At 43.1% G+C, this 25,035-nt stretch overlaps 1 protein-coding gene across 19 annotated transcripts in view; it reads right to left on the bottom strand.

Moving 5' to 3' along the window:
• The window catches only part of LOC121595846 (calcium/calmodulin-dependent 3',5'-cyclic nucleotide phosphodiesterase 1-like), a 269,467-nt gene that overhangs the window by 97,163 nt on the left and 147,269 nt on the right, over positions 1-25,035 (bottom strand). Inside the window, exon 1 of one of the 19 annotated variants that reach the window (XM_041920130.1) lies at positions 14,971-15,397. The exons of 11 other annotated variants lie outside the window; for them this stretch is intronic. In XM_041920130.1, coding sequence (XP_041776064.1) covers positions 14,971-15,301 — 331 coding nt within the window. In that variant the 5' untranslated portion in view covers positions 15,302-15,397. Of the gene's footprint in view, positions 1-9,062; positions 10,170-14,970; positions 15,398-25,035 lie in introns of those variants that run through there. 7 more of the 19 variants (XM_041920146.1, XM_041920131.1, XM_041920132.1 and 4 more) reach the window with 7 other exon arrangements.

Below are 25,035 nucleotides of genomic sequence, written 5' to 3'. Positions count from 1 at the left end.
AAGGATAACGACAGACCAGCCAGATAATCTGGTCAGTAATAATCTTATCAATGGTCTATAAAAAAAAGATTCACCTTTAAGATGGAAGGTTAACGGTGGATGAGATGCTTTCAGTTGATTTATTTTCCCTTTGGAGTGTCCTCAAGGCAGCAAATGGTATTTCCTGCGTGCGAAGGTGACATTTGGAGTGAAGCAACGCCCGCTAAAGCGAAAGACAGCTGGGGCAATGTTTTCCACTTTTACTCTTCCTTGGAAGCTTTCTTTTAAATATTACAACATTTTGTGCCACAACCATGTCAACAGACACATCCGTTCTGACACATGAGCACACTAGGAGCACACAGGGAAGTAAAATTAAACCCGCGCCCGGTTCGGTGTGCTTGAAAGCGCACTCACATCTACATACTTGCCGTTTTGGAATAAAGGGCGCACCATCTCTACACAATGTTGTCCTTCGCGGTGAAAGACTGATGGGATTGAAAATAAAGCAACCAAAGCAGTTGGCAGTCCATCTTCTTCAAACCCCTGCGGTGCACACAGCGCGGGCGAGAAGAACGCGCGCACCCCTGGCCCTTTCCAGCAGGAAGCAGATATGTCATGCGAAATGTCACCCTTAATAAAAACCCTCTTCATCGTGTGCGGCACACTCGCATCGCTTCTCGTCCTGTGTCCCTGTGCACCATATGGACGGTGTGCTGTGTCCCGCGCTTTCAAGATTTCGACATTTTCTGTTCAACTTTCTGAAGGACATTTCCCGGGGTGAAAGTGGGCAAAAGAAAAATACAGCCCATGCGTTTGCGGGCTGGTTGCGGTGCCTACACCACGATCAGAATCAGATTGCTCGTTGTGGTCGTGGGCCCGCCGTCGACACTCTGCTTTTGATGGTGGTGTCCAACCAACAGGGCCTGACGAACGAAAAGATTGCACAGCATTTCAAGGCCATCCCCCTTATGGGGGTGTTGTTAGTGGGTGAATCTGAGTCACTTTTTCGGAAAAGGAAAAGTGTGCAAATTACGTACGTACGAAGGGCTTTCACTGGGTTTGCTCGCAGTAACAGGAAACAGTTACAATATGGTAGGAAAATCTACGTAACACTGTTCACACAGGCTGTTCAACAGAGAAGGACGGGAAAAAGGGAAAGCATCTCCCGCACTTCGGTGTTCGACAGTTTTGGGTGAGTGAACGCGAATGGAGCCCAGCGCCTTTTCTTCGCCAAGCATCAACAAAAGAGCGAGTGTGTGTGTGTGAGTGTGTGGGATGAAAATTTAAATTCCTTATTGAAATTTTCGCCCCTCCATTTTTGCCCTCCACACTTGTCCTACTCTCTCTGGCAAAGGATTTCCATTGGTATTTGGTGTAGTTATCCGGGATGAGCAAGCGCCTTCCCCTTTGTAGCGCTGCTGTGTGATCTTTTGATGCTGCCAAAATAATCCTTCGTTTGTTGGCTAACGAAAAATATCAATAATTTTCCAGTTTTCCTCCACATACTCGCATGGCCCGCAGTACGTGATAACAGGGCTTAGAGAAGGGCGGGAAAAATATGATCCCGAAGGGCATCTTCCAAGCAACATAAAATAATACGACATTGACACGCTCGGGCTAAAGGAGCGGAAGCGAAAATGTCTATAAAAGATAACCCTGAATTCAGGAACTACCTCACACACACACACAAACACCGTTGGATGCGGAGCATATCAAACGGAGATATCAAATAGATCGACCGATGGGACACACGATTAAAATTGATTTGATTGATCCCTTTCTGGGAGATGGCAGTGGGTGCGAACGGATTCGGTTGGTACGTAGAAACGTAGTGTATCCGCTCCATCTGTGGTGTGACGTTCAAGGACGCCGCACTTTTCGACAGTTTGATTGAACCGAGTGTAATGCTATCCTTTGCGCTGACATCCTTTGTGGGGAATTTTTCGATTTTCGCTATGGGCGTCACGGTGGGCGTTGTGTTCGGGCTGTGCGTGGTAAAGGGTACGTGTAGCGTTACAAATCGCAAGCCCATACAGATCATGTCAATTTAGTTAATTGATGTTGTCGCGCGTAGGATGAAAGGTGTGTGAAGAGTTTTGTCCAAAAAGGGGGTTATTTGCTTGAGTTATTTTGTATTCCTAGTAATACAATAGAATCACCAGGATTTTTATGGCTGATTGTTTGATATCTGCTTAGTATTTTTTATTCAAGAAAATCTCGTTTTATGACGCTAACATGCAACTTGTTTTTATTAAAAATCCTATCAAAAGCCATACATTCAGTAATACTGAATGTCTGTGCCACAATGTCATGAGAGGGTGTTATACAACTGATTGTTTTTGAAGATCAGACTTGATCTATATTCGAAAGTCATACAGCTTTCACGGGTTCAAGCCCAGTATGGATCGCCCCCCCCCCCCTCGTAGCAAGGATTGACTATTCGGCTACGTGGTAATGAATTAAGCCTCGAAAGCCAGTATAGGCCGGCATGTCCGCGTAGGACGTTACGCCAAATAGAAGAACAGCTGTATGAAACTAAACTTTATACTGAATAGTGGCTAATCTTTACTAATCATTAGCATCTCCGTGAGGAAACTGTGGGGAAACATTTGACATGAAATTTGAAATTTAACTGCAAAAAGTTCCCATTCAAAGTTCAGTAGACGACAGTCAACGGGCTATAACGTTTGGCAAAAGATAGGCATTGAAATAAGGAAAGACGGTCCCTTGGTGCAGTCGTCAACTCGAACGACTCCATAACATGCCCGTCATGGGTTCAAGCCTACAATGGATCGTCCCCTCCGTAGCATGGACTGGCTGCGTGGTAATGAATTAAATCTCCAATGGCTGTATAGGCCGGCATGTCGGCGTAGAACGTTATGCCAAATAGAAGAAGAATACGAAGAAGAGGAAAAGGAATTGTAATAAAGGCTCGACAGTGTGGGCCATATCCCAGTGTAGTATTCAATGTTTTGAGAATGGAAGACTCACGAAGGTGGAAGTTTGTATGAAAAAGTATCGAAAAATACTCCAACAGTTCAATTGGCTGCTTTACAGCATGTTTCTTTCCAATAAGTAGCTAATATGGAAGTATAACGATAACCTCATAACTTTTAACACAAAAACATTGAGTTTTGTGCTTTAAATTATCTTTTTTTATCTTTCAAATGATTTGAAATTGATTTCGAAAATTATTTTCATATTTCATATTCTCGTACATTGGCATTCTGTTTCACCTCCGCACTTGCCTTTCTCTTCGGAGAAGCCACTATCCACTGTTTGTAAATAATAAATGAACCCTTTCAACGATGGGAAATGGCAACATGACACTGTCTACCATATAGCTTCGCTATCTCTCTCTCTCTCTCTCTCTCTCTCTCTCTCTCTCTCTTCCTCTTCCTCTTGCTCTTTTTCTCTTTGCCGTTTTCTTTGTTACTTTAAAAATTCGCTCCATAACCCCCTCTCGGCACCCAGGTCACGAGACGGCCAATGCAAAAGGAAATCGATAATCATCCATGTCCGGCGTGTTTGGTCCGGGCTTTTCAGCGTTCACGTTCTTCCAGCTCCCTTTCCATTCGATTCGCATTCGGAAATCACAATTTTATAACAAAAAATCAATAAAACGCTACGGCGAAACAATCGCGCTCGCACGGACGCGGTGAAGCAACTCCGTTCACGGTGTCGCTCGCTGTCGATAGCGTTAATCGAAGTGAAGCGTTGGCCGGAATTCCTGACCGCCTGAACCATCAAACCGACCATTCACCGATCAGGTGCAGGAAGTTTGATAATATCTACCAACAGTGGCGCTGTGTGTGTGTGTGAGCAGAATCGTGCGTTTCCCCGGGCCCAGACGTCTGAGGATGAAGGACGGATTGATTATCCCAAGGCACACCGTCAAGGTGATGGACCGAACCGAGCCGCTGGGAAGATTAGCAGTGTGTCCTATATTGGGTGTATTGTACCAAAAATCAAGTAAAAAAAACACACACACACACACACTCTCACACATAGTGCTAATTTTAGCTAATGCGAAAGAAGCGCCACGCAGCAAGGTCAGTTGGATGGTTTTGTGATTGTTTTAGGTGCTCACGGGTTCGATTGGTTGGGTGTGATTGAATCTGAAAAATTCTCCTTCCAAACGTTTAATTTTGTATTTAGCTGGAAGGCTTCAAAGGGAAAAACTAATTAAAGGGTGTTCCACCCCACCCACTTTACATGCTTGAATGTAGAAATCGAGTGTTAAAGCATTAGTGATCTTTAAGAGACGCGATCGTCTTCGTTTGTTAATGTGCCTTCCAGCATAAATGCTTAGCATACCTAAACTGGCCAAATTAACACTGTTGTTACTTTGTACACTTCAAAATCAGGAAGAGGAAGAAAAACGCGCCTTCCTTTGTGTCCGAATACAACAACAAAAAAGTCACAAACGGTGCGCGGTTCGACGTCACATCAACACAAGCACAACATTGGCCCCAATTCACGGTCATCGATCGCGGCTGCGTTCCTTCTGGGGCGTTCGCCGTTATGTGAAGTCTAATTTTACGACTTGTTTACATACTACCGCACTGCTCCCCGCATCAAACACATCAAACCAACATCAAGCGCCGACAGTTCGAACCGATCTTCAAATACGGCGGTTAGGGTTTTGTTGTTGTGTGTCTTATGCCATCACCACCACCACCACAAACACCACGGCGCTTGGTGTTGTTTCGGGTGAGCAAAAAATTAACCTCCTAGTTTGTATCTAATCTGTTGCATCCTGTGTCAACCCCTTGTCCCTGTTCGGCTTCAGGGTTTTCATTCGGCAGCATGGAACCAAGGGCAACATTTGGACCGAAGGGCTATTTTTGTAGCCTCTCCACCGGCTGACCGGCGGCTTGTGGTGCTGACAATATAAAATCATAATTAATTGAAAACACTTCCACCGGCGTGCTGCGTTTTTCGGTTGCTGTCGGTGTGTCGCTGTCTGTGTGTGTGTGTTGCTGCTGCTTCCCATTCACAACCGAGAGCGGTGCCACTTGTCGTGTGCTGGGTGTTGTACTGTTTTTTTCTTCTTCTCAGTTGTACGCCAAAGGCCGCTTGATTAATGGGTTTGGCCACTTGTCAGCGGATCCCGTGGTTTCCCTTTTTTTTCTTCTGGCAGTCGTTTCGTCACGATGCCCGAGCGAGCGAGAGAGGGAAATGTCGCGTGATATCGCTAAGCTTTGCGCTTTTTGCACCCCGAATCGTGTCCTGAGTCACGAAACTCGGCTCCGTTCTTTATGTTCGTTGTTTCGCTCTTTAAACTGCATAAATCGCCCTGTGTCGGCAGTTTAATTGGCAAATTCCCATTGGTTTGGGGTTTCATTAAAATAAAAACAATCACTGACAGAACGATCGGTCAGTGATCGGTGAAGGGCTGCTGTGGTGAATTATTACCGCGATGTGATTGTACCTACCGCACAAAGTGCATGCCAATCGGTCGCGGAAAAGATGCAAATGAGAGGAATGTTTGTGTGTGTGTATGAGTCAATTCTTGGGTGAGCGTGTTTGATTCATTCATTATGAAAAGTGTTGTTTTCGGCTAAAACAATTTGGCAGCTTTCTGAAGGAATGGAATTTCAACATTTCGTGAATTATTAGGCATGTGGTAATTAATTACAAGAAAATTAGTCAAATAATTCTCTCAAGTCAAAATTCTCAGAAGCTCTCACTAATGCTTGGTATCAACTTCTTTAAGCTAGCCTTGCACGTGATGTACATGCCATCCAGCCACTTAGGAATGACCGGAAGACCACAAGGCGCTGGCGAAAGGCTCCTTCAATCTCGGACTCATTTTGCTTCCCAAAAAATAAAAAGCTAAACGTGCCTTTATGCAGTCGTTAGTATTTGTCTGCTTTTTCCTGCCCAGCAGCACGAAGACACACTTCCCAAGTTCCTTTTCTTCACCTTTTGTTCTACCTTTTCAGCCAGTACACGGAACCCAACGCACCGAGGGAAATTGAAAATTTAAATGAGGAAACAGAACCGCAAACGATTTAATGTGTTTCTGCGGTTGTTATCCTGATGGTTGCTGGTTGGCTGCTTCCAAAACCCCCTCGGTTTGTCGGCCATTACGTGCTTAGGGGCTTTTGTGTTGCTTCTTTAAGAAAGCGCAACCCGTTCCGCAATCCTTCGGGCTCGGGTTAAAAGGCACATGGTCTCGTGATTTACGGTAAGTCGGTTGTTCGCTATGCTCGCTTCTTGCCCTCAACATCAACAGTCAACGCAACAGTCTAGCGGTAAGGCAGCAAGCGTGGTAAGTAGACATCATTATTAGGGTATAATCGGCACTGGGAAGTTGTGGGAGGATTGGTAGTAATTTTATGAGACAGGTGAATTAGTTAACAAGTGGTGTAGCTGTGTATGGTTAGATGGTTTGTTACACATAATGTTGCGCATGGTATGGTTGGGGCGAGACAAACTTTTGTTTCACCCGGAAAGGGTGCTCGCTCCGAAAGTCATAAAGCTGTCAAAATTGGAAACGATTTAATGAAGAGCTGTTAATTGTTTAAGGGTTTAGTCTGGTTTAGTAGTGAAGATATATTAAATTAAACCGACGGCACAAGCATGCACAAACAACTTCAAAAGTGACCTTAAAGCTACCATCATTCATGGGAAGTCCTATTGGGTGTTTGGTCAGATTGAATTTTGATAAGATCACGCCCGTGTCTGCCAAACCACAACCAAACGCAACGTTGTTTTGAAAATGTTTGTCTCATCTGCCAAACAAATTCAATGTCAAACAACGTCACCCATCCCTTCCGAAGCTCATTATTAATGGCCTTTGTTAGGCGCCGTAACCAAACACCCGAAAAACCAAGCTGCTCAAAAGTAGCCTTCATCCCAAAATTGCTTCACATTCATCACAGATTCAGTCTCGCGAGGCGTGTTTGATAATGCGCCATGCAAGGACGGTCGGGTTGTGTGTGTGTGTGTTTGTATGTCAGCACCATCATTAGCTGCATCCGAATGTGAACGGCAACTTGGTGACCCTTTTGCCGGTTACATCCCTAATAAGGTCTTTCAAACAGCTGGTACCAACGCCGGTGCAAGAATCGTTTCTGTCCGAGGTTTCCATTGAGTTGCTTCGAGCTCTAGGATAGGCAATTTCTTCTCCCAAATGTCCCAACAGCTGGTCCAAAGCGATTGAGTGTTGCGAGCATTCAACGGAGCTTTTCCTCAAGATGTATGCTTGCGAGGAAAGATATTGCTTTCTTAACAGCAAATCAGCAAAAAAAAGTCAACCGAAAGGCCCAGCTCGAGTCGGTTTTGGCAACAACATGTCCGTCAGTTTTTGACACGACAGGGCAAGAAACCGTTCGTTTTCTTGCTTTTGCACCCGAGAATCAACGTTTCTACCGCCGCTCGGTTGCGGCTGACTTTGGCTGTCAAAATCAAACATGATTTAATGCGGCCCATTTGGTTCACTCATCGATCGCAGCGACGGTTTCGGGTGGTATTGAGATTGATGGAGTGGTTTTTCGCTCTCACACTTGTTTATTATCGAGACAGCTTGGACCGGCGGGTGGGTGGGTAAAAGTTTCAGCTCACTAATCATCAGCTTGGGTTTGGGCGCCGCTGATCCGACATAATCAATTTGCGATGTTTAAGAGGAGGAATTAATTTCACTGCGTTAGTCTCAAGCCGTAACGATCGGTTAGCCTTTGATGGTTGGAAAGTGCTGAAGGGTGTAGCAATGTGTTTGTTTTCTTCTTGCTTTGGATTTCTATTCGCTCCCAGCTTGCTCGATAACATAAGCCTAATCTTTAAATTGAAAAGCTCTTTATGAACTTTGTCATTTGTGTGTTGAATGTCATGCAAGTATCATGTGACAGATTGATTCTAATTACCAATGATGCTAAGAAGATGCCTTTCATGTCATGACATTTGGGGTTTTGTTTCTCATTGAAATTAAAACGTCTTTCATTTCACCATAATATCGTGAACAGCAAACTGCTCGAAATAAATGTCTAAATAAGAAAAAAGTTCAAAATTTCTCAACATAAATCGAATTCAGGATTCATTTTAATGATTGGTTAATCATAATTAATGACTAATGTTTTAAAGGTTGATGTGCAAGCCAAAGGAAACGTAATTCAAGGATTAAAGCATGCTGTACGCATTCCGGTAATGATAATGAACAGGTGAGTCTCAATGAAGATTCATCTCTAAACTCTTGGAATCACTGAATCAAACGTCCAGTAGGAAGAATATCTGCTGTTTTGAAAAAAAAAAAATCAGTCATAGTATAACTCCTCCACTGCAACAAGTCTAGAGACGTCCACCATGCTTTTTCCTCTTTCCCACATTTCACTCGTCCGCCCGAAAGGCTTGCGATAAACAAGCTTGTTTTTTGTGTGGTTCGTTACATCTAAGCGAATCTTAAAATTCAACGAAAAATGACCCACACCATCGCTGCCAGAATCAGACCGGATGCAGACCCTGGACTAGCATACGAATCTTGCCAAACTGTTTCAGGGGGTTTTTGCAAGCACCGGATTGGGATTGGTTTATTTATTCGACACGATATAGGTGTGTGTGTGTGTGTGTTACTGACACTAATTTGTTTACTTATTTGTTTATTTCATAAGTGCGCGTACGCCTTCAATTTGAGCTCGAAAGAATTTAGCAGAAAAAAGAAACCACTGAGCTCTGCCACTGCAGAATACTTTCTCCGCCGTAAGTACGTAAGCAAATGCGTACCACGTGAAAATTCCCACAAGGTGTTTCGCACTGGCAAATAGGTGTCGGGATAGAATTGCTTTATCCCCGATTTTATCCGACGCGACACCGCTCCCGGATGATAATGCCAGCTGGATAGTGTTACTTTTGCCTGGGTGAGGTGAGCTTACTTTTTCGCATGTGTGTTTGTATTTGTGGAGTGTTTTGACACTTTCGGAACGTTCCCATAAGCTGTGGTGGATTATTTGCGGGATAATGCTTTTCACCCCTATATCTTCTCCCCTTCCACCAAATATGCATGGAAAGGAATGGGAGAAATACTTATTTTAAAGCAACCATCTTTAAAACGAGCTCGTTCGCCATAACCGTTTCCTCACCGCCTGGAGTGGATACACTGTATTTTTTGCACCCCTTCTTATGCACCCCTTTTTGCTGCTTTTGCGAATTATAACAACCGGAGCGAACTATTTATTCGCAATACAATACACACGTACACCAAAAACACACTATCAAACACTCGCACACCTGACACGACCGTATGGATCGTATTGCAAGATTTAATGATAGCGCACACTATTTATTTATTTTCTCGTTAGCACATTTCTTCAGCCATTAGGGGCCAGCGCAGCGACACAAACGCGCACACGAGCTTTAGCACATTTTATTTATTTTTATCAACCACTATACAAATCACACACACACACACACACACACACACACACACACACACGCACGCAAGGTGAGCACAAGTTGGAGTGATACGGAGTGAACTGTATGTAGCTATTTATTTTACGCGTCGCCAATATCAATATCTGCACCGCCAAATGGAGCCCGAATTTAAATTGGCAATATTTTATGCGATTTTAACGCTGATCTTGCTCCGAACTAACCGGTCCACTTGATGTTATGCAGCCGGATCGATCAGATTTTAATGTTTCCGGTTGCGATTGGTAGTGACAGAGGGAGTTGTTTTTTTATCACTATATTATGCTCTCGTTTGACTCTGCATGGTTTTATTCCTAGTAGTATGCAACTAGAGTCATTTACCCAGGTTATGGTGTATTGTTTTTAATCATTTCATTGGAATTTATCTTAACATTTACATTGGCAAAGACTTTCATCAAGCATGGAACGTCACCGACCGACAATTAACGACCGAATATCTCGTACACAAACGCGACCGCCCGACGATGTATGTTGTCTTTAGATGCTTTCGGTTGGCTCCTCCCGGGCGGGGAGCTTTAATTGCAAAATTAGTTTAGAGCATACAATTGACACTTCTGTTGTCCATTACAGGGTTAAGGGTGCATTGTTTTTTTATTGGTTTTTCAAACCTCAAACTGACCGATCTCGTACCGGAACGAGCGCGCGCAAAAAAAAATAAAATATGTTACTAAATTCCCGCTACCGACCGAAAGGTTTTTATCGAAGGGAAGGCTAGTTTTTCGGCGCACGCGAACGCGATGCTTTCTTGAAGCAAACTGTTTTCTTCGCCCGCCTTCATAGCGCGAGGGACGTCCTCGCGCGCGCTGGGCTGCAGACGCGTTTCATTTTGCCCTCCCCTTTCGGTTCGGCACGGGAGGGCATCTCCCATCCGGTTTCGCTCTCCCGCTCTTTGTCGGGTTTCGCGCGCGCGCTCTCTCTCTCTCCCGCAATCGCTTTGGTTCATGCACGCACAAGCGCGGTTCCGCTCGCAGAGAATGGTTCAGCCGATTGTGTTGTACAGCATCACTTGCTGAGGTGGAAGCTGGTGGGGAACTGGGGTTGGCCGCTTGAAAAAAAAAAACGGGCGGTTGAGATTGAGTCGAGGTGCTCTGGCCTTCGGGACCATGCTCGCGTGCAGCACAAATGAACACCAAACGGTTGGCCGGTGTTTATGGGCGCGTGCTAGAGAGAGACGTTTGAAGTGAAATGATTTGTCAAGGGTCGAATGAACCTGCTGCCAGTTTGGAGCTTCCCCACTATGGGACACAAATGGAGCATAAATCATTGGGAAGCATAATGAGCGCATCGATAAACTGTCTCATGGTAACATGGATATTAGATTTTAATTAAGATCTCCATACCATTTTTGAGGCGGTACATGATATTTATTGAATCATGTTGAAGTTTACTATTTTTTAGGTTAGTTTTAATAAAAAGCATAGAAATCATTCTCATTCAACCCTTTCAATTTCATTAACGTTAATATTATCATACGTGTGTTGCTAGAAATGCTTGATGACACGATGATATCACATACTTAAGATCAGTGTGAGTAGTTGTTGTTGTTGTGTTATTTTTTTACGAGGCTTTTTAGCATTCGCCTCTCGTAATTTACAATTCAGAAACTATAAAAAAATATTCGGAAACTATTTGAGGTAAACAAAAAATGAATTAAAAGTTCAAGAAGAAAGAAAAAAAAATACAAGAGTTCTTATGGTAATGGTGAAGGGTAAAAATGTTCGTTAATTCTAATGCTTTTTTTATTTAAATTATGTTTTTATAAATATTTTTATCTTTATCTTCATACAATATTTATTCCTACACTTGTTTTTAGAGATTAGTGTTGTTTAAAAAATTATAAAGTTTTTCAATTTCATTGTAATTGTTGGAAAGTACAATGTCCTAATGCTTTCCAAGTCTGTGTCTCTTCCTTTCTGCGGAACAATCTCCAAAACAATCTTCCAAAACAATCCATTAAAATGTGTTCCACCGTTGTATCACATCCACAAAATGGTCAGATTAACGGTGATTCCTTTTTAAAATGTGGATAGTGTACAACTTGATATGAGGGTGATAAAATTCATAAGTGAAACACTTATGTGCGTGATAAAATTCACAAAAACTAAAATACATTTTTCATGGAATAAATAATTATCGATTTTTACGATTTTTAATTTCCCTTTCCACCAAACGGACAGTTTAGCGTTACTTATCTTTTTTTCACAGGCAAGTGCTACGCACGATACAGATCTCATTCTGCACAGGCGAATTTATGCGCCCGATCGTATCATGTTAATTGTTTAAATTACGATTTTGAGCAAATAAACAAAGCGATGACGCACTCAGGATGAAGCCACCCCAGAGCAGGTAGATCAATAATAAACCTATAAATAACACAATCAGTGGTTCACGGTGCGCCCGAAATGGTTTACACATGTTTCTTAATTTACGACGAGTGTCTGAGCGAGCGACAAAAAAAAAAAAGCGGCATACGGTTGTTGCCAGAAGGCACCCCGGCTTAATTGACTCTGAGAGGAGCAGTTTCTAGCGTCGGTCACGATCGTCTGCTGAATGCTTTACACATGAATGACCCTTTTGCTTGATTATGATAAGTTTATAGATTTGGGTCAATTTGCAATTTGCATAAAATCAATGATATCTAGAAGGGGAGTTTTACGGCAATTTGGTCAATACTGATCGTCGTTCTTCACGTGAAACAAACATGTTCAATTTCGTTTTTCTTAAATGTTGATCAGAAAACCCCACATTTTAATTAAAATTAAAAGCACATTTCACACAGGTGGATTAAGCTGAACCGGTGCAACCTGCTACGTTCGCGCCACGCTTTAGCATATGCCCAAACCCCGTGTGTATGTGTATCCGCTCCATTTGCTTCCCTTTCTCGGAGCGCTTTTATATCTACAACACCAAAAACCTGTCTAGGGGCTCGTTCCCGCCCGTTTGTGCCCTGCCTAACCGTTACCGGCGGGTCTCAGTTTTGCATGCATGCTGCTGCTTCTACTTTTACTGCAGCTGTAGTTGTTTGTTACTGGTGCTGCTGGTTGCTGTTGTTGATTTCGGATACCGGGAGGGCAGGCAAGCGCCCCGTCCAACATGACATAACTGTAACATGCGCTTGAGTTACGACGACGACGGCTCAGCATCATCGGAGCAGTAGTATACAAGAGTTGCAACCGTGCTGATGGCGATGATGATGATGATGATGGAGTGCGATGGGAAGAGTGTGAACACGGTGGCACAAAAAAGAAAACAACAAGGTCGTCGGGCAGGCTCTCTTTTCACCGCTCACGGGATGATTTGTGGAAGGCTTGTGCGAGATTGTGGCAGGCCATGGGCGCTTGTACGCACTGGCGTGCGAAATGGGAGGACTGTTTTGCTCCGATTAACGGAGCATTGTTGGTTGAGCGATTGCTGAGATGAAGTGAGGAGAAGTGATTTCAGCTCGGAAGGGAGAAGCGAAAACTAAAGTTAAGGCAGATGTATCGATTGATTTGTTTAAGGCATTACAATCAAAACTTTGAGGAAAAGATTGATTGAAAAAGAGGATAAATAGTTTGCTGCACTTATTCATGCAGCACTTATAATACATGAGCTTCAAAATAAACCTTCGAGTGGTGAAGCATAGGAGAGCTTTTTTCTAAAAACCGCTCTCTCGCTCACTTTGCGCTCTTTCGAACTCGAGTTCATTCCGGTGCGTTCATTCCGTTCGGCTTTTTCCCCGAGCATGCAGCAGGTTGTTGTTTCCGCTTGCTGGCGCAAAGCGCCTTTTTCCCAGCAGCATTATTTCCATCCCACCCCTTAACGCACCCTGCGCAAATCATATGTTTTTGCAACATAGCTTCATCCTGCTTTAGCGCAACGCAAATCCAAGCAGGGCGCAAAATCGATCGGAACCTTGCTCTGGAACGGTTGTTGAGGTAGCAAGCACACTCCAGTTCCGGTCCCGCTCCTGCCCGAACCCCGAACTTCACCCGCGTAATGGTTAATATGTTTGTTCTTTTTCCGCTTTGCACCCTTTGATAGTTGCGGGGTCCTTGTGCCGTCGGTCGGACTTGGTTGGAAAATCTTTTCCTCTTGCTGTGCACACAGCGAAGGAAGGATTGTAGTTTTTTTTATATTTTTTTTATTCCACCCTCCCCTGCGGCAGTGTGGTGTATAATTACTTAGGGCAACTTTTCCCAGCACACTCGAGAGCTTTGCCTGTGCGGTGCTTTTAAAGCTTTGCGTTAGGGTTTCACCGGGTTCACCGGGATGCACCACCGGTTGGGGGGTCTGGTTTTATGCTGTCGGTAGTTGCTAGCTACTGCTGCCTCTGTTCCCGACTTTAAAGTGCTGGCGTGCTCGAGCGGTTGTAATTAATCGAAGAAGAGGGCAGATTATTGAACTCGGTGGTTAAAAATAAATGATGATGTGTAGGTAGGAAAATCGATGCGCGAATGCGAGCCCGGGAAAATTGCCGGCGAAGTGGAAATAATTCGAACAGGATGTTTACAAAGGATCACCATGTTCAATTACAGAGAGTGCACCGAACGGTTGGCGTGTGTTGCAGATACATTTAGAGTTTGTTTATAAAACAATGGCTTACTTTTAATGATTATTTATCCTTACCGATTTTTTTTTATCGATTGGAAGGGCAATTTGACTTACCTAAAACGAGAAAAAAATTAGATAAAACAATTAGTTTTAGTTTCAATCTGAGACACACAAAAAACCAGTACAAAATTTTGCATTTCATGAATTAGTGTTTTTATTTAAAGTTGTAAGGTGAATATAGTGAACTAAAAAAAACTTAATAAAAACTGACAAGTCTGAAGATACAGTTTAGATTAAGATACCAACTACAATAGTTAATATTAAAGTCAAACCAAAAATATAAAGCAAATTTTAGCATAATTACTCCGGTTGCAACCCAGCACTGTAGGTAATCAAATAGATTGCAGAAATTAAACTGTTTTTGAAAATAAAAATAAAATCCCACAAATTGAATCCTGCTCTTCCCTCTCTCCATTAGAACCAACTTCAACGTCAATAAATTACTCTACTTGACAAATAAAAATAAAACCCCCCATAACCACAGCGCAGTGCTTTACGATAGGGTGCGGTGGAGATGTAATTATTCAATTTCTCTCTTATGCAAATCAATTTGCTTCCGCCAAGGGTTCTACGGGAGCGGACGTTAAATTTATGATGCACGGAGCACCGAATGAACAAATTGGACCACCAAAGGTCGTTGTAAAGATGACAAAAACAAGCATATGTAAAGTGCATGGAACGGTTGTAACGTTTATTGAATACGTTTTTATAGTTAATTTACCAGCAGTTTATGTTGAATTCTCGTCATTTCTTAAAATCTTCCTGAGTGCACTTTTTCTATGCAATTAAAACGTTTATCGAATTTTTATCCACTTTTATTTGTTTCAATTTTGGTGTATGCTGTTTGAAAGCTTTTTTTTTTATTTACAGCCAAACAAATCATCGTCATTTTCCACTTTCGCACACACCTACGGTACGGTGAAAAAGAACCTGACCAAACGCAAGCCTCACCCGCCGCACACCTACCGTAAATGTGATATACGTGATCCTCGCCGCTCGACGGTGCCAGGACAATTTTTTGTGACTTCTGACGCACGACACACTTCCTGCTATTGTTGCACTGGGGTGCATCGCAGCATCGGCCCCCTCCCGCACTGGCCGTGCGGGCAGGAAGTTCGCCGACGTTGCTGCTTTTGACAGCGTTTGTGCAACGGGCGCTCCCGTCTGCAGTGGCGCTGGCACTGTTGCCCGTGACGTTGGTTTCGTTGGTTTGGTCGGTGGTAATTACAATGTCCTTGCTGCTGCTGGTACTGCTGCTGCTGCTACCGTGGCACTGTTTCACCGTACGTTTGGGCATTTTTGCAGAGCAATTGTAAGCGCACACTTGCTTTGATACTGATATTTCCAAGGCTAGAACACGAATTTAGGATCGGGTTTTGCGCAACTTAAACCACTGCTGGGAGACGGTTGGGAAACATAAACCTTTATCTATATTATTGCATTTGCTGTTACTTCTGCTTCTTTGATTCTATCTCCCCATAGCTGCAAATTTGATTCCATGCGCTCCCACATGCTTGCAATCGCATTGCAAGTAATGAAATCATCACCGCAGATTTATCATCCTGGTAATGGTGTTCGCCTACACGGGTGATGTGGGTTTTGCATGCTTTTCGTTTAATTTCATTTTATTATTTTGAGCTCCTTGCCTTGCGATCGTTGGCGATGAGCTCATGCGGATCATGTGTTTGTGGGAAAAAGGATTGTTTTGAATGGCTTTGAGTATAGTGGTATAGGGGCAGAATTTATCGAGTAGTGTAGCGCTGGCAAGCAATATGACGATGCTATAGCACTTTATGGTGGTGGGAAAAAACCTTCTATGTGGGCGTATGATTGAAAGAGTTGTTTCGTAGGATTTAATAAATTTTACGACCGAAAATAGAACATGAGCAAGTATTTACATAACATTAATTTTTATATGACGCATTTTTATTACATTTCAATTCAATTTGTATGCATGATCTAATGCAAAATCATTACTGGAGTAGTTTTGGATTAATTTCAGATTGTTTCAACGTCTGCATAACAAAAACAGACACAATAATTTCTTGATTTTTCATGGGTTTATCTTCACCATCACCAACAAAAAATTAGCTGTGCTTTCAATAATAGTATCTCATGAGTCAATAGCGAAAATTTAACACCTCTATCTGTTGAACACTGACCTTGTTGGTCAAAAAAGACAAGCAACTTTGATTAGGAGTGATCGCGCACAAAGAACGTTGCGCCGTTGCGTCTAAAACGGACTCCGTGTTGCAGTTTTTGGACGTCGTATAATCCCGTTCCGGCATTTACAACATCTTGGCACTATTAGACAACAATCAGAGTGGCGAAAGAAAGCCCATGTCTAAATGGTCGACGTCCCAGAGCGACACGAATCGAAGGGTTGCTGAAAATGGAAACTGAGGGACAAGTGGCAACATCGTTACGTTCGCTTGGCCGGATGGTCGATGTAACCAGCCAAACAGTGTAATAGTTCCACGGGAACATAAAGAAACATACCAGGAAGCAGAAATCGCGTCCACTGGCTTCGTAGCAGGAAGAAATGACGTCAAAACTCAATGCGACCATATTATGTGAATTCCTGAAGAATTTCGATATGATACCTTGGTCCGCGAACTGGTCCAACATCCTCTAACTGTGCCCATCATTTTTTTCTGAACAAGTATTATGCAAAAGCTCTATTAAAAAAATAAAAAACTGTCGCGTCTACAAGCATGTTTTTGTCCGACATGACGATAATTCCGGATAACTGACGACAGGCAGCTTGCAAGGTCGTAGATTTATTTTTGCCAGTAAGCTGAAATAATTACCTTGCAAAGGATGTTAATGGAAAAAAATTAGCTCTCTTAGTTTTTTCTTGCTACAGCCAGCCGAAGAAGTCAAATGCAAACTTTAGTAATCTCAGATGTTGAAAGGGATAAATTGCATGGTTTATTGAGATCCTGATAATGTTTTTAATTGGCATCTGATCGAGATATCAGTAGTAGCCTTACAATTATTGATTATTGACCTTGAATTTTATTACAAAATTAGTATTAATCACGATTATTCTACCATGGATAAGCTTTTGTTGAAACGGTTGGTCTATTTCATATGGTTTCACATAAAATAAAACCGAAAATATAGTTGATAACGATACGAAATGTTTTGTCTTAGTAGCATTTCAGACAAACATCTGAATATCGTTTCATACAGGATAGTTTTTATGCCCTCTGTACATCGCAAATTCTTGACAGACACTACGAGCAAGAGATCGAGCAAACGCCAGCGACATAGTTTTGTCTTATTTTCCCACAACCTAATTACGGTTCCCGGCGCCCGAGCCACAGTTGATCGAGCACAACTACTGCACAGCGAAAGATGCTGCGGCGCAACCTTCACCACCTGCACGAAGGTTCCACTTTCTCAGGGGATTCAATTAACTCCACGAAGTAATCGAATTTGTCCACCAAAACCGGGAAGGTGGCGGGGAGCAACGGGGCACTGCCAGCAATTTTTAACAAGTTTATTACAGCGAAAATGCGCAACACTCGATCGACGGTCGTCTTCCGAGATGGTGTGGTAAAAGGAATTGGTACAGCGGATCCGGTACCTCTGCACTGCAAAGTATTTGGCCGATGCCGTACATACCAGCCCTCAGCCACCAGTAATGGCTGGCGAATGGTTGCTTTCGTTTGCTGGTTCGGCGGGTTGGCCGGTCAATTTTTCTCTGGCATGTCGCACGGGTCGATCGTATAGAAACTAATTATTTGATTTTTTTTTGTTTGTGTATCTCTCGTTCTACCGTTCGGTTTGGTTCAATTAAGTTCACCAGCAGCAGTTTGCAGGTACGGACGGTTCGATTCGAAACCACCACACCATTATCGTCGGTTGGAGCTATGCGAGCTACAAACAGGGTGCCTATGGGACAGTATGCGGCCGTCGATGTGCCGTTCAGTTAGAGTGAAATAAATAATTAAGAAGTCACCGAATGTGGCATGGTCCGGTTTCGGTCGAGTTCGACTTTTCGTCGCCGTGTGTGTGTGTGTGCGTGTGCAGTGTGTCACATCATTAAAATGCCTTTCTTGTTCCCTTCCTGGCCTGGGGTTGGCTAGCTGGTTAGCGGGTTTGTCGCTGCTACACACGGAACAGTTGAATTTTCTGTGTGCGCACGGGTTTGGGAATGCATTCAGAGCACGAAATAATGATACCAGGTAGCTTAAAATAGGACAGAATGGGTGAGGTAAATGGTGGGGGTAATTAATTTACACACAAATGAAGAGCAAACAAGCGAGAAAGAAACGGTAATTTCGGGAATATATTCTTGTTACATTGTGTCAGGAATTCAGTGACAGAAAAAATATACCTAAAAGGCAATTCATTTTTACTTATGGACACAATTTTACACCGACAACGGCTTCCAAAAAAGCACTACAAACACAATCATTTATAACATTTATAAATAAACAATTATCGCACCACAACTACGTAACCTTTGCGAGGCAACTTTGGTCAGACGCTCATTTTCAAATCTGTTGCAATTTCTCATCGAGCCCCGCTTGTTTCCCTGGCACACAGACACTCGGTGGAGCAATTCTCACTCAACGATACACACTAATTCTTTATGCATTAAAAGGGCGTGCTGGCTGGTGGATGCAACATTGTTGATGGTAGAATTATGAACCTTCATTATGGGCGATTTTTATGCACATTATTACCACCATCTCGCTCTCTCAATCACCCTCTCGTGCTCTATCTCGCCGTGGGAGAACTCGTTTGGCACGACCACGCTAATTGTACTGTTTCAGCGTGCAAAATATTTTGTGACATCAAATCACACACCGATCGTGATAATGAAAAATGCATATAAACACAGACACAAACACACACACACGAAATGACACGCACTAAACTCACGCAAAATAGAACGTTCACACACTGGCCCACATCACCTGCACCCGCGTTAGAGCGCACAACTAATGCCCGCCACCCCGGCACGCTGGCTGGCTGAACTGGCTCGGCAAAACGGCAAACATAAACGTGCGTCCTCGTGCAGGAAAGTGCGCTCGAGTTGCGTTAAAAAGTGAAACTGAACTTATCTCCATACAACACACAAACACACACGGCGCAGCGCACACGATCGCTGGCATCCCCCACGAATCGGTTTGGGTTCGTACCGCGGGGCACTGCTGGCAGACGGCGAATGAAATCACCGTCCAACCTCCCTCTCATCTGCAGCGGAATGAACCGATGAACGAATCGGCCGAACGATCGAAACGATCTTATTAAAGTGGCAAGACGAGGTGGCGTAAGCTTTTCGGTTTAATGATGTTTTTACCCCGTTGCAAGTGGTACTGCTGGTACTGGTGCTGTTGCTGCTGCTGCTGCTGCTGTTGGTATTGTTGTCATTTTTAATGTCCTCCTCTCACCGCCCAACCAGCCAACGGTACCCACGTGTCTCACTGTCTGCCCATTGTCTCGCTGGCCGTCGCCACCGGGGAAAGGGTGGCGTGACCCTCTCCTCACTGCAGCTCTATCAATTCATCATCTTTGGTACGTCAACCCTTGGACAGCGATCGCAAATCAATTGCAACATTTCACGTTTTTTAAAGGAAAATTATTTAAAAATTTAGCTGTGATTCAAATAAAGATTGACTTTGTTATGTTTTTTCGTGTTTGAATTTATTCCAATACGATTCCGAAAGTACCCCTTTTCGTATGAAGGGTTAATTGTTGCCAATCGGATGCTGCAAGCTTTGCCGGCAAAACGGTGCACGGAGTCTGCGAACGGGGTGGTGCTCAATGAAAAGGTGTGCGCTAAAGGTTGGCGCAGTAAGCAGTAAGGTTAAGTGTGCCGGCATGCGGCTCTACGGGCAACTACGCTTCACCGCAAGCACCACGTCGCGCGTACCTTACGCGTGCGCAACAAACACTTTGGCGTGTTGGGGCGAGAAGACAGGATGGAATGCCCTGCGCAGAGGGGGACACTAAAGAGAACTTAAACAAAAAAGAATATAAAAATAACAAAAGTATACAAAATTTCAATCCACACACACACACGCAACGCATACAAACTGGTGTGTTGAGGCGCACGCGAACATGTTCGCTTGCTTGCGCGAACGTACGCAATGGAGGGTCCCTCCCGTCCCCGCCGGCAGGCAGGGAGGCTGTTCAGTGGGTCACCTGTGGCCGTTCGTCGCAGCGCGGCAGCAGTGGGTGTTTTGTGTACCCTTTGCATTACTTTATTTTGATTGGTAGTTTTGTCATATTTAACATTTATTAAATGGCGCACGAGCCACAGCACGGCTTGACTTGTTATCATTTGCGCAATCTTTTAACACATTTATAGCCGGGCATAGCTGCGGAAAGGTGTAGCGGTGATATATGAGAAGATAGAAATATGGAAATAAAAAGTGATTGCGGACAAATGAGCCTGTTGATTGTGGTAATATTCAATTGAGAAAGTAAATCAGCCGTCATGCGATATTGCGTTTTGTTTTTAAATTGTGCTTTATTTTTATATTTCTTGCGTTTTATTTTTGTGTGTATTTTATTTATTTGTGTATTTATTTATTTATTAATTTATTTATTTTCAGTTTTGTTGATCTTGTTTTCAATTTTTGTAAGCTTTGTAAATGTTTACAAGGTTTTTAATTTAATCCGCTGGTAATGCATTCTGTTGTTTTGGTAATTTTTTTGTTGTGATTGATCTTTAATTTGTATTTGTTATAAAAGTTATCTAATTTCATTAATATCTTTATTTTATTGATTTTATTTTATTATTTTATTATTTCAATGCCATTTCAGTTCACCTATCATAGTTGTTTCATGGTTTATTTTTGTTATAGTACCAATGAATTGGTCAATCTGCCGCTTATTTTTACCAAAGGGTTGTTTAGTGAGTTACTTAATTTCCTTAAAATATAATTTGTATATTTCTTGCTGCCTTTTAAAGTTTATTTTCATTCTTATTTTTGTTTCACTTGTCTCTTATGCTTTTCTGATTACTGCAAATTATTTGCTTTGGCATTGTTTTTGTTTTCACCCTGCCAAAGGCAATTTCAGGGTGTGTCAAAACGGCATACCGCACCAACCTACATAGCAACGATCGCCGCCGCAAACCACAACAATCTCAGGCGGACGCGATCGGTTGAAAATTTCGCAGCACTAAAGCCACCAACCCACCAGACAGCGATAGAAAAATGTCAGTCAACAAATGCAACCAAAAGAAGAAAAAACGGAAAAGCAAAACACAAAAACAACAACATTATCTCCTTTACAGCTGCCACGGGCGATTGTTTGCAAGATTAAGACACACCGAAAACAGTACGGTGGAGAGACACAGGCAGAAACACACACACACACACACACACACACACACACACACGAACCCCTAAATGGGTGGGGACCACCGGACACCCGGGCGTGCAAAAATAGCTTGTTCAGCCTATTCAAACCACACGCAACCGTCCCGAAACGCCCGGCACACCTGACTGGGCCGCAACCTTTGTGGCCGGAGTCGGGAATGTCGGCACGCTGAGATTGGGTTGCTCGTGCGGGCCCAATGACACGCACATTAATGTTGCAGCACCGGCACCGGGGACTGTCTGCCTGTTGCCTATTAGATTGGCTACGGAGTCAAAGCACAGTGGCCGGGCACCATTACGCCGCTGATGCTGAGGCCTTATACAGTGTTGGGCGCCATTCGAAGCGGCGGTTCGATCCGTTTTGGTTGACGCTCGTGGCCCGTCGCGGGTAATGAATCAATTTTTCAACTCACAAAGCTTTCTGCTGGAGACTACCGTTGGGAAGCTGATGGGATGGTGAGAGCGAAAGAGAGAGGGTGTTTATAATCTGCACCGCGCTGCATTCGTGTGCCATAGTCCGTTTGCAGATTAGCACATATTAATTAAGGCTGGCATATTGTTGGTGGGTTGTCACGCCTGATCCGGCTCCGGTGATCGATGCACACGCGAAAATTTGCGGTCGCTCTTTGATGCAGCCGGATGAGAGCCGGCTGAGAGCAGCGCTAATCGAAATGCGGGGTAATGAATGTGGGCTTCGCAGAACAATGTACCAGGTCGAAGCGCTAGTGTAGCTTGTCTGCAGTGTGGGAAATTAATAACTGTTCGAACAATGACCAGCCGGCGGGCATATGAAAATGAGGATTAAGAACAAGCGAAGCATGCATCTTGTGGGCGCTTGGGAGAGTATTTTTAAACATCGGTACACGTAATGTTCAACATGGGGTATGTTTATTATCTTGCATTTAACCTTAAACCGAAGAACCGCTTTTGTCTTTTGTCGCTGGTTGACTGCCCGAAAGAATCGTCCTTCAAACAGCAAGCACCTCGTTCTGGTGGATATTAATAGATCCACTTTATCAAAAACCATTTTGCTGCTGCTGCTGCTGCTGCTGCTTGAGTGTCCCTTTCCTTCCAATTTGATCCACTTGACCCTTACCCGGTCAACGTCACGTTCATTAGCTTTTGTCCGCCGGACTCGGGCTGGTGGATGGTGATGAAATCGTGGCACACGATACGCATTTTGCCTTTTGTATCTCCAGCTCCAATCACTCTCGCGCTTCATACGTGTTAACAGCCCTGCTTTTTTGTAGTTGTTGCTTCGTTTCCTCCGCTCTGTGCGTTCTTTGACAGCACGCTCGCGATAGATAGATTAGCTTCGATAGCCAGCCCGGATTGCCTGTGCCTGGTCTGGCAGGTTGGCCTGCCACGTTGATACATTGTGTTTTGCTGCAGTCCGTTCATTCGCCCCCGTTTGCCAACGTTGCTGCGTCTAAAACCAATTAAACGTCAACACAAGTTCCATTCGCAAGTGTTCGGCTGCTGGTGGTGGTGGTGGTGGTGCTTGCAATGAATACCCTGTCATTTTTATGCTGTCACCACGTAGGGCTACCTAACGCTGAGGTTGCGAGTGTCAAGCCGGCCTTGGAAAGGGTTGGTACGGTTTTTATGCGCTGTGCTGTGTTGAGGGGTGTTTTTGTTTTGTTTGTGTGCTGTTGCTTAGGTTCCACTTATACGGTCGCGTTAGGCTTGAAGGGATTAAAGGATTGATTGTTGAACCGATTGTCGAGGGTATTGTTTCTTTTTTTTTTTGTTCTTGGTTTGCTGTAACAGTTCCAAGCTCTTAAGCCAAGGAGAGCAGGTTGATGCTTTCATTGTTTGTCAAACTATGTTGCTATAGCTGTGTAGAATCAATCTGTTGCAAGGGTAGTAAAGTAAACTAAAACTCCAATTACAAAGAGAATTTCTATTCCTAGGATTCTATCAAATTTTAACCCATGAGAATTATGAGAAACTTTTTTTTTAACCCCAACTTATGAGAATTTATCCGACATTCTATTTTTTATATATTTTATTTATTTATTTTTGCTAGTAAATTTACTCACTTTTTTAGTGTTATGGCATGCATTTACTCATTTTGGGTTCATTATTTTTAGGTAGTAGCGTTGTTTCATAATTTGATAATGTATTAACTGCCAATTTGAATATAGTTGGTTTTCTTTTTGATGTTAGCCTATATTTTCCGGTAAAATTGGTACATGAAACTCTTAAAGGTTCATTTAGCAATTTTTTGTTAACTTCTTTTTTGTGTTTTTTTCTGTTTATTATTTGTTGGAAGCTCAAAAATGCAATTTTCATACTCATTTTAATTATTTAATGCTATTGCTTAGTACTTCTTTCTTGTAAGTATTACTACCATTTGGCAAATGCGAATTCTATTTTTAGATTTGACATTGTATAGTTTATTGAATAATATTAATAGTTTATACATTACAATCTATTTGATTATTATCATTTGTTTTTATATGTATTTATTGTATTAAATAATTTGAATTATATTATTATTATATTTTTATTTCATTTCATTGTGCAAAGTAAGCAAATTGTTCATTTCATTGTGCAAAGCCATGATTTTTTTTTTATTTATAATTGTATTCCATGTATTCAATATAAAATGCATATTTCTGTCTTTTCGGACTGTCCACGAAGGTACCGTGCAATGTAAACGTCAATGTGATGTAATACGATCCATCCCATTAATATCTCGTTCATCTGAAACTCCATCGTTCAAGGGCATTTTACATATAAAAAAATCCCTGTAACATAATTGGCAACAAATGACTACATCCCCATTATGCACGTTGCCGTGCTGACATGCTTATGGTACGAACATAATGAGTGCTAAACGACCGACAGCGCATCACTTTTATCCCTGTTGTTGTTGTCCCATGTCCACCGGCTGCACCGCGGTCCTTCATTGATTATCTTTTTCAAATAATCTGCTTTAAAACATCTCTCCCGCTAACCATCTTACACATGTTCGGTCGTAATCAGTCCAAAGTGACTGGTATTAAGCCAATTAGTGTCCGGCGATACGCAAAACATCGCTACCGCCAACGTGCGTGCTGCATGGTGCTGCGCGTGTCTTTAGCACTGTCCCAGCACTGCCCGCCGACACCGGCCACTGGTTGCATGTCTTTTCTTTTCGTGCTGCATTCGCTCTTTCTTTTGCAAGCGGAGTTTTTTTTTCGTTGGACTTGCTGACTTTTTGCGTACGCATGGGGACGCACAAACATGCAGCGAAAAACACACGGCACACTGGTTGGATGCTGCAGCTGGCCGCCTCCTACGGTGAAGATCGCCGTGTCGTGTTGGTTAGGGTGGGTCGCACGCACGATCGCATGTAAATCGCTGATCGTACGCAGAGTAAGGCACACATCGCTTGCGCTTGTTGCATGCTGAGCTGTAGCTTTTTTAGTTTTAAAAAGAATGTTTTTTGACGAAGTTTGTTTTTTTTCTCTCATCTCTTACTTCTCACCCAACCAGCAGCCAAGTGATTGTCGAGGAGAGTGAGAAAATAAATATTGATGAAATATTTGCCTTCTCGCAGTGCACAGGTTTCGCACTGGAACCGGTTCTCTGAAGACCGACGGGCGTACCGTCGTTTCGATATTTCGCTTTTTATTTCCCTTGCAGCGAATGCTGCGGTACATTTCGTCGCATACATAATAAAGCTCCCGGGGCTTAC

The sequence above is a fragment of the Anopheles merus genome, chromosome 3R (assembly GCF_017562075.2).
Source record: "Anopheles merus strain MAF chromosome 3R, AmerM5.1, whole genome shotgun sequence".
Lineage (NCBI taxonomy): Eukaryota > Metazoa > Arthropoda > Insecta > Diptera > Culicidae > Anopheles > Anopheles merus.
This window is presented reverse-complemented; position numbering and strand designations above follow the sequence as displayed.